This window comes from Sinocyclocheilus anshuiensis, unplaced genomic scaffold (genome assembly GCF_001515605.1).
Source record: "Sinocyclocheilus anshuiensis isolate Anshui unplaced genomic scaffold, SAMN03320099.WGS_v1.1 scaffold758, whole genome shotgun sequence".
Lineage (NCBI taxonomy): Eukaryota > Metazoa > Chordata > Actinopteri > Cypriniformes > Cyprinidae > Sinocyclocheilus > Sinocyclocheilus anshuiensis.
Window position 1 is genome coordinate 2,613,018 of NW_015548126.1, and position 10,182 is coordinate 2,623,199.

At 38.9% G+C, this 10,182-nt stretch overlaps 1 protein-coding gene across 1 annotated transcript; it reads right to left on the minus strand.

Annotated features, from left to right (window-relative positions):
• Positions 1–388: 388 nt before the first annotated feature.
• LOC107704702 (protocadherin-16-like) lies at positions 389–9,768 on the minus strand. Its single transcript, XM_016507690.1, has 3 exons — positions 9,422–9,768; positions 502–2,307; positions 389–439 (listed from the first exon to the last, which is right to left on the minus strand). Exons 2-3 carry the CDS (start codon positions 2,284–2,286, stop codon positions 389–391), a joined length of 1,836 nt encoding a protein of 611 aa, XP_016363176.1. The 5' UTR covers positions 2,287–2,307; positions 9,422–9,768.
• Positions 9,769–10,182: the final 414 nt, after the last annotated feature.

Genomic DNA, 10,182 nt, shown 5'->3' on the forward strand with positions numbered 1-10,182 from the left:
TTTATTTATTCCTTTATTTCTTCATTTACTTATTTATGTATTTCTATATTTATTTATTAATTAATTTATTTATGTATTTCTACATTTATTTATTTCTGCATTTATGTATTTATTTATTCTTTTTTTTATTTATACTTAAGTCATTTCTCGTCCTCCATAGAGATGTAAGTAAAAACAGCTAGTAAAAAACAATCCCCCACAGCCTGAGGAGAGTGAGTAACTCCCAACTGAAGCAGTCCAATCTAAACAAAGCTTACTTAAGCTCGCTCCCCAATATCTTACAATTCATCATGCTAGTTTCCAGGTTAATTTCCTAAAATGACTGTTTCCATTTACTCAGTTTACACACTTGAAAAGCGCTCTCTAACAATCTGTCTTAAATATACAGTCATTCTGCATTGGGGTTTTCACACACTTCATGCCCAAAAACCCCAGAAATCTGCATATTAACCAGTATAATACAAAATCAGCATTTTCCAGACAAAGAAATAATAGTCCTACCTCCATGAAACAGGTCCCTGCTGCGGTGTTCTCCTTAATGGATGCATTGTAGAACTTGCTGCCAAACACAGGTTCATTATCATTAATATCCTGTAGGATCACTTTGACCACAGCTGTAGAAGATAAAGGTGGTCGACCCCTGTCGGCAGCAACCACAGTTACACTCGGCATAGGGTCTGTTTCGTAATCAAGCTGGGTCAAGGTGGTGACGATACCAGTGACTGCGTCAACACTGAACCAGTCTGAATGAGTTTCTTCGTTCTGTAGGATGCTGTACTGAACATCTCCATTGGGTCCCTGGTCTTTGTCCCGTGCTGTAACCTGTACAACAAAACTTCCCGGAAAGGCAACCTCTGGAATAACCTGGGTGTATTCTGGCTGGTCAAACAAAGGTGGGTTGTCGTTAACGTCCGTGACCTGAATGGTAAATGAAGACTCTGCCCGTAATGGAGGAGTGCCAGAATCTGTGGCCAAGACTCTGAGTTCATAATGGTCTTGCTCTTCACGATCAAGGATCTGATCTACGCAGATGAGATAGATGATGCTGTCTTTGGTGGTCAAAGCAAACTTTCCATCACCCCCTTCCAAAGACACATTCACATTGGCATATTCTCCATAATCAGGGTCCGTGACCGAAATCCTAGCCACATACTGGCCAGGCTGCGCTCCTTCAGAGATGCGTGGAGAACCATCCTCACTGAGGAAGATGATGGTCATGGTGGGCTGGTTGTCATTGTAGTCTCGCACCTGGATGGTCACGAAAGCATTGGTGACCTCTGGTTGACTGGCATTGTCCTGAGCCTGTACCACAAGCTCGTGAACTCTTCTCATTTCGAAATCCAAAGGCTTGTTCAGAGTGATAACTCCAGTTCGAGTGTCAATGACAAAGTAGCGATCAGGATCACTCTGTCTCCTGTTGATGTCGTAGAACACCAACCCATTGTCGCCTTCATCAGCATCTGAAGCAAACACCTGCAGTATATTGTTCCCAGGTTGAAGGTTCTCTGAGATCACTGCATGGTAGCGACTCTGGTTGAAGACTGGGGCGTTGTCATTGATGTCCTGCACAATCAAATCCAGGATCATTTGTCCAGTCCTCTTGGGTGAACCACCATCAAATGCTTCCAAGAGTAGAGTGTACGAAGATCTGGTCTCTCTGTCCAAAACTGCATTGACTACCAAATCCAAGTAGAGCACTTTGTTGGATCCTCGTTTGGTTTCAAGAAAAAAAGCTTGTCCTACATTTCCATCCGTTATGATGTAGCCTTGCGTAGTGAGCTGGTCCTCATCTGCATCCAAAGCAGGCTCAAGAGGAAACTTGGTGCCAATAGTTGTCTGTTCTGGAATCTTAAACATGGCTCTTTTTCTTGGGAACACTGGAGCGTGGTCGTTGATGTCATTTACTAAGATGGTGACTTCTACGGTTATTCCGGTTATGGTGACTGCTATGAAGCTGTAACGGTCCCGTACTTCCCGGTCCAAGACCTTTGCGGTTTTTATGATCCCTGTACTCTCATCGATGTCCAGATCGGTGCCGACACCTGTACCCTGATGATCTGAGATGAAATAATGGGTTGCAGTCATGTCAGGTGGGAGGCCAGCACTAATGTCACCTACTACAGTTCCTGCTGGCTGTTCCTCATCTAGCTGGAGCTGCAACGTTCCTGGCACCATGGATGAGTGGATGGTCATGAGTTGTAGCGCCACATAGTGGATCACCAATATCCACCACCAAGCCCTGTTTTGATGCAATGGATCCATAATCGTCCTTCCCTTACTATTCATTGAATATTCTTCTTACAAAACCTGACAGGACAAATGGAAAATGACATTAGTTAGAGAAACAAGGATAAGTGAACTAACAGAAAGTGGTTCGACATAATCCAAAAATCTAAAAAAGCATGCATTACAAAAAGATGGATTACACAAGCAGGCTCAGTTACAGTTATGACAAGAATGCTTAAGTGGCTTTCCACATGTTGCATGAGTTCACCTTTAATAAAGCAGCAGCACACCATGTGCACACATGTGGTACCTGCATTTTACTGTCAACTAATAATTCAAGATATTATTGCTATAATTAAAACGAGAAGCTTCACTGTACTAAAATGAAAAGAAACCACAAAGTGGTTAGACACGTCCCAAAAAGGTCTTATAGTCTTTTTGTCTGATTGTTTTAGTCATAGTTTTTGCCCTTTAACAAAACTATCCTTTAAATTCCTGTCATGATGATTATTTTAGTTAATGTTGGCATGTTTGTTAGAGAGATCCAAACTTAAAATACTTAATTTTCCCTTCAACTCCCATTTCTTTTGGGGTGTAAACTTAAGGAATGTTCTCCTACAGAAGAATATCTGTGTAATGATGGACAGGAGCCTAAAATAGAGACTGTGGCTAACATGACCCCCCTTTTTTAGTAAAACTATTCAACTGCAGCCCACACTGATGCAAAAGAGAGCCAAGAGGACCCTTTAAAGCCAACTGAGTATTAACCCTGTCGTATATTAATGCCAATACTAATGCCCAAAATGAAGCTAGAAAAACGCTGGTGGGCCAATTCTTATATATTAAAACCACAAAAGTCTCCTCTGAGTGTTCCTCCAGCTCCTTTTTAAATTAGCAATTCCTCATCCATAAAATTGCAGCTTATGGACCTGCAAACTATGACGACCTTATTGTTGAAATTATGATTCCTGGATTAGGCCCTTTTCTAGGTCCAAATGAATTATAAACATTCTGTAAGACGGGATCTTAAATATTTACGTATGCTTGTTAGAAGAACTTGACTCATCCAGCCCAGCTACTCAAGTATGAAGGATCTGCAAAGCAGAAAGGAGATGAAAGATTGAAAGTTATGAGAGAGCTTATTATCCGAGATATTATGAATTGCGTGGTTTTCTGGTTCCCTTTTTGGAATAAAAGCATTACAGGAAAATTGTAATTCACATGTAAAGGGACAACTGAACCTCACATTTGACTCTGCCTTTGACTAAATCTCTTGAAACAACACTGTAAATCAACATTGATCCCCTTTATAGCACATTTTTAAAAGTAAGCTAGATAGAGATTGCCAGTGCCACTTAGATTTAAGTCATAGTTTTTGCCTATTAACAAAAATATCCTTTAAATTCCTGTCAAGTTATGAGAGAGCTTATTATCCGAGATATTATGAATTGCGTGGGTTTTCTGGTTCCCTTTTTGGAATAAAAGAATTACAGGAAAATTGTACTTCACATGCAAAGGGACAACTGAACCTCACATTTGACTCTGCCTTTGACTAAATCTCTTAATTAAAAAATGTGCTATAAAGGGGATCAAAGGACATCAACAAACAACACAGTAAATCAACATTGATCCCCTTTATAGCATATTTTTTAAAAGTAAGCTAGATAGAGATTGCCAGTGCCACTTAGATTTAAACACAAACAGAATGGACTGTATGCAGTGTAATTTTCCAAGAAAAGTGAGTTTATGAATTTAAAGCAATCATAATTTAAAAAAAATTTAATAAATAAAAAATAAAAAAATGTTTTTACTTAAACGTTTTTTTTTTTGAAATAGCAATGTATATGTCTTAATTGCTGAGTCCTGCACATACTGCGACTCGCATGTTTTTCTGACAATTTAAGCCTAAGCCTTAACCAAGGACTGAAGACAAAATGAAGACATGAGCAGTTCTAAGATGAGCCTGTCACCGTCTGCATTACTACGAAAAGCCACAAAATCAATTTCAGGCCAAGGGAAATAATCATGTCATTCTCAATCACTGTGAAAGAAAAATAACTTCACAATAAAATTCTATACAATCGACCACAGGATTTCACGTTTTCATAAAGTAAATAAAAACAGAATCACAGGAAATACTTTTGCTCTGTCATACTGTAGGAATCAGAGAGGCTCCCTCCGGTGGTGGACTACAGCTATATATATTTTTCCCCCTCTACAAAATTTTAATGCTACTTTTTTCACTTTCTACCCCACAGGTTATTTGTTTTAAGTAGGTAAGTATGTCTCAATGTGTCCGTAGGTTTAACTTGATTAACTCCAGAGTGACTGGTGGTGTTGAATCTTGCGCACAGCTGCACATGTGGTTAATCTAAAATGTGTGTGAATGAGTCTGATGATGCAGGTGTCCACATAAAAGTGTGTGTGAGCGCCTGTGTGTGTGAGTCAGATCTGTGCGTGCTGTGCGCCTCATTGCGGTAGTCTGTCAAGTCTGTGGTAGTGACAGTGTGTGTGTGTGTGTGTGTGCCTGAGCGAGGGAGCAGACCAGGAGGGCTCCACACAGTCTGCCCTGCACCCTCTCTGGCTTTGCTGCATTGTAATTGGGGTCTGCTGGAAGCCTGCCCTGTGCATATGGGAATCCAAAGCTAATTTCAGTCTGTCAGCATCACAGGGACTGAGAAACACACACACACAAGCAGGAACACTCTCATATGTTTAAGAAAGTACAGGCACACACACCCACACACCATAGCGACCCCTAGAAGACGCAGTTCGAAGTTCCCATGAAAGGGAAGCTACTTTGACAGTTATCCATTTTATGTTTATGTACTATCTAAAGCTAAATCTTTGTCTTTTTGATTGACATCCACAAAATACAAGGTCAGAACAGATTCTGGGGGCAAATCTGTAGAATTCAAGAGTCAAGAAGAAACAATGTTCACGAACCATTTTACTTCCAAAAAACATTTCAGGATGAAAAGGAATATTCAATGACAATGCATTGGAAACGGTCTAGGCAATAGTGAGAAGCCATAATAACTCAAAAGAGATGGCATAGTTGAGTTGCGCACTTTTATAACCCCCAAATCAGTTCAGAAAACATGACAACCATGAATTTTTCTAAATGTTACTTAAGACAAAAACTTGACCCTGGTACAAAAACATAAATGGGATAATGATAATGACATTTGTAATGAGTGTAACTTAATTCTCCTAAGGGAAACCTATGAAACCTAAACCTAACAATAAAGCACAACCCCTTACCCAAACTTAAAATAATATGAAAAATAAAAACAAATACATTTATAAAAACCTATAAAATTTAATAAAATTATGTGATTAAAAATAAATTAATATATTAATATACATAATTAATACTATTATTTTTATTATTTGTATAAAGTATATAACTATATACTTTCAAATCCATAATTATTGAACACACAAGGGGCAACAAACATGTATAACTATAATTTTTGCAGGCATAACCCAAAGGCACAAAGGTGATAGTTCATTTGGGATACGAACCAACACCTTTTCTGTAAATACAAGAAGGAGGTCACACTGACCCTACATGGCTTTACAAGACATGTGTACAGACAAACCTCCCTTCAGAACCTTAATGAGAAACGCAGATGCAGGGGCAACAGCCCTCTGGCATGCAATCTCTGCCGTCCACTCTGTACACCACTCTGGAGACCAGATGCTGCAACTGCATACGGCTTTAGTGCTCCACCAGAGACCTGTAAGGATGGGTTTAACTGCACCACAGCAGAGGTACTGGAACTGTCTGATCATCAGAGAATCCTTGCCTAAGCCAAAAGGATGAGATCAAGACTGATGTAAAGTTGTGAGTGGTTGACTCCGCAACGACCCCGTTTTTTTTTTTTTCCTCCTAACATCCGAATGGATCTCTGTTCACCCGAGATGGTCCGAGGTCAGGGATGGAGCTGAGAAATTAACTGATCGTCCACTGGGACGAGAGTCTGGTGACATAATCTTTGGAATGTCTTAAAAGCCCTTTGGCGTTCGATCTGGTTCTGCTCTGTCTGAGGGTCAGACATCAATTCTGCAGCTATTTTCATTGCAAACTTTATGAATTTCACTCAGTCCAGTAACTAGTAAAAAATGGTTGAAGCTCTAAACCTTTCTTCGGCTCGGCTCACACCAGAATCAACTACACTTCCTGTCTAGCATGCAGCCGCCTCCTAGTTTTATCTATGATTTATTAGATTCTCAATGTTTCGTTGTGGCTGTCGAATCAAACATGTTGTTCTTATTTAAACACCATCATAACATAAACGACCCAGCGCAGTCTGCTTATTTGCGTGAGGAACACGGTTAATTTTCAAGCTCATGACTTCATCTGAACAAACTGGAACTTGAATTAACTCGGGATGTGACTCACTAATCTTATGGATCTATCCCAAAACGGAGTGCGAACATGTGGTGCTCAGCAAACGGGCGATGATGGGCGGTACTTTATATTCTAATAAACAGTAGCTAAATTACTGCGGTATCGCACTATGGCAACCAACGAGCCAGACAAATGGAAGTCAACTGAGCTGAATGACTGAAAACAACCTTATTGTCTTGATGAATATTAATTATTGTCATCCTCAGAGGGAGATTTGGAATGTGGTCTGGATGAACCCCGGCCAGTCACCAGCACAAAAGCACAGCACTTCTCTACGGCTAACAAAAGAATTCCACTGATGAACCCATTTAAGAGGAATGTCTTGCAAGGAGAGAAAATCTATATGCTCTGGCGTGTCAAGAAAGTTAAATAAATGACCACTGGACACCTGCCCGTTATTCTGCAACTGATTTCCTCTGAGGTGCAACACGTTGCCAAAAATACCATCTGAGATACACCAGCCAAGAAAGGTCAGGCTGTGGGTGACATTAATAAACACATTAAAATGGCAATTTAATTGGAAATGTTGCAAAGCGGATACAACGCTTTTATTTGTTGTATTTGAAATCAGATACAGTAATTTTGTAGGGTTTAAGTAACCTTCCGTTTTCTATAATACTGGAGGTCTAGATTTATAAAGCCCACCTCTCAAAGTTTTTACAGGCTGCCACAGCTGGTATATTGTGTTTTCTCAGATTCATTCAAAAGCAAAGAACTAAAGTTATGCAATACACATCACCCCCTCAATGAAAAGAATCGTTGAGGAGGCTTTTGTGGCCTGCTCAAGGGTTACACCAATACCAGGCTAGATTAAAAACAGCAGTGCAGAATATACAAATAACTGGAGCTCAGTGGTTAAACTGCAGCAGTTGCAAGCACAGTGAACCACCACATATCTCTGAACCAATAGACTTCTAATGTGTCTTGTGAGTCATGGTTAGGAAATACAATAGCTCCTAACTTCAAATTTAGTATTGATGTCAATATCAGCTGCATTTTGACACTGTCTGGTTAATTGCATTGATTTATTACAAACAGCATGGTGTAGGTCTGATTCATTCCAGTAAACATTTTTTTAGAGTTGCCTAACATCCATTTCTACCACATCCACCAGAAACAAACAACAATGCATGCACTTCCACTTCAGAATGTTTACAATAACCATCATAAATCAATTAATATCATACTGTAGAGTGCACACAAACTGCACTAAACTACAGATGCAAACAACTGACTTGATGATACATTGAATCCAAAATTAAACTGTGACTAAGAAACAATGCACTCAAGTTTGAATCACAACTTCTCCCTGATTATCTCAATGTTTCATCTCAGCTTTGGATTGCACATGAAACACTACATAGTGCATGTCTGTGGGCTTCCTAGCTAGATAAGTGATCAATTAGTGCAGTGATTTCAGTGTTTACTGAAATTAGAAATTCTAAATGTATTTTCTGTATATTAAAGCTACCCAGCATGCATAGTGATAAAATCTGACATTATGCTTCCATTCAAGTCCAAGAAGTCTTTCTGCAAACGACTATGGCAAGCTGTCTAAACATTTATTCCTAAAAACTACCTAGCATCTGTTACTAATGTTTTAACGACTAGTAAGTAACCCAATAGTGACAAATAACTTAGTAAATATTTGTACTAATAATGTATTCCAATTGTTCATGTTTCCCATTTCAGTTTTACCAGCAATGAATAACAGGTCTTGTTGTTTAGTTATCTATTCTAACTATCTAGGCTATACACTTCTATACAAGTACATATTTTTCACACACTATGGTCTATCCCAATTGTACATATTTTTTGTAATCTCATTATTACAATTGCTTTATTTAAAACTGCAATTTATTAGTTAATATGTAATCATTATAAAGGAGTACAAATATCCAAGTGATCCGAGTTAGGCTTATTAAAGTATTCATTACTAGAATATAAGTACTTATATAAGTACTAGTAACCAGTGTTGGGGAAAGTTACTTTTAAAAGTAATGCATTACAATATTGCATTACTCCATAAAAAAGTAACTAATTACGCTACTTAGTTACTTTTTATGGAAAGTAATGCGTTACGTTACTTTTGCGTTACTTTTTAAATCTGCACAGGGCTTGCTTGTTTGTTTTTAAAATAAAAAAAGTTATATTTTTGGCAAATATAAAAGCCTTTTCACACCAAAAGTGAAATGAATAAGCCTCAGGCTGAAGGGAAAGTAAATTTACGTCCCTACAGTAGAATGCAGAAGAAGAAATTTCAACACACTTCAGCAATAAAAAAAGACACACAAATGTTTGTCTAGAGTAATTTTTGCTTATTAGTATGGTTGAACTGGATCATCGAAGGTCAGAAGCAAAGACATCGGTTAATAGAATGGGATTAAATACATAAAGGATATTTGTGTTGTTTAACATTTAATTATTGCAGGTTTGCGTCATATTCTGAGTTGCATTATTTTTATTCATTTTGAGGAATACTGAATCTGTGTTTTTGTTTTTTGTGAGTGAGATGAATTAATGCATATTCATATTTGTTTTAGAACTACAATAACATCTCCTGTTACGTAACTCGCGTTACTTGTAATGCCTTACCCCCAACACTGCTACTAACATCAAAATAGACACGTCAGTTTTAACGAATAAATGTTAAAACAGCTTGCCATAAGCGCGCGAGTTGACTGCGATGGAAGCGTTGTAGTTTGCCGCGTCTCGGCATGATGGGGAATAAAGTTGTAGTTTAACGCCACTGACGCACTTTTTCCATGAAACACTTACACTCATCTGTTCTTGCTTTTCAGTGATAGCGATCCGGTCTGTGCCAACGTAACGTCAGTAAAACCAGCCAAAAATGAAATGTCGTTTCAGAAAAATCCCTTTTAGATTATATCCATCTTCCTACAAGTTATCTTTCGCGTACCACGGCAACTTCCACTAGTAGCTTTCCAGTTTTCTGTATTTTCCCGTTGTTGTCAAGTTCAAAATACGCTGCGCCAATTCAAAAGGGCTCTGTCCTCCAAACTGAGCGCAGCAGACAGGATGAAATCAGTCCGTCAGCATCGACAACAGCATCCAACTCTAGAATCCACACTTCCAACACACGCTCTCAACCTCCTGGAGTGAAACTCTACACCAGCCCTTCCCACTCTCTCATGAATATCCATGAAGCACGTGTAGAAGCGGGGTAATAGCGCGACCTCACCGAACGGCGGCGATAGCGGTCCAAAACAGTGTGACGTGATTCGCTCAGACTTTGCTGCCACCAGTCTTCTTCAGACGGAACTGAATTTATTACATTTAGGGTAGAGTGGGGGAAAACGCCGCCAGATAAAGCTAAAGTCAAGATCAGTTTTATTGCAATTATGGACTACGTTGACAAGAGTGATGTAGAAGTATGAAGCTTACACTGGTGATGTACCTGAGAGAAAACGGATTTCACTGTAAATATGTCTAATTTTCTGCAGTAAGAAAAAGTGTTTTAAAGTATGTTTGTAGAACATCACAGTTATGATATGAGAACAGTGGGGCCTGTAGATAGG

Coding starts and splice junctions, on each gene's coding strand:
- LOC107704702 (XM_016507690.1), bottom strand. CDS start 2,286: ATGAATAGTAAGGGAAGGACGATTATGGATCCATTGCATCAAAACAGG. Junction 440..501: donor CAGGGACCTGTTTCATGGAG/GTAGGACTATTA, acceptor GTTAATATGCAG/ATTTCTGGGGTTTTTGGGCA.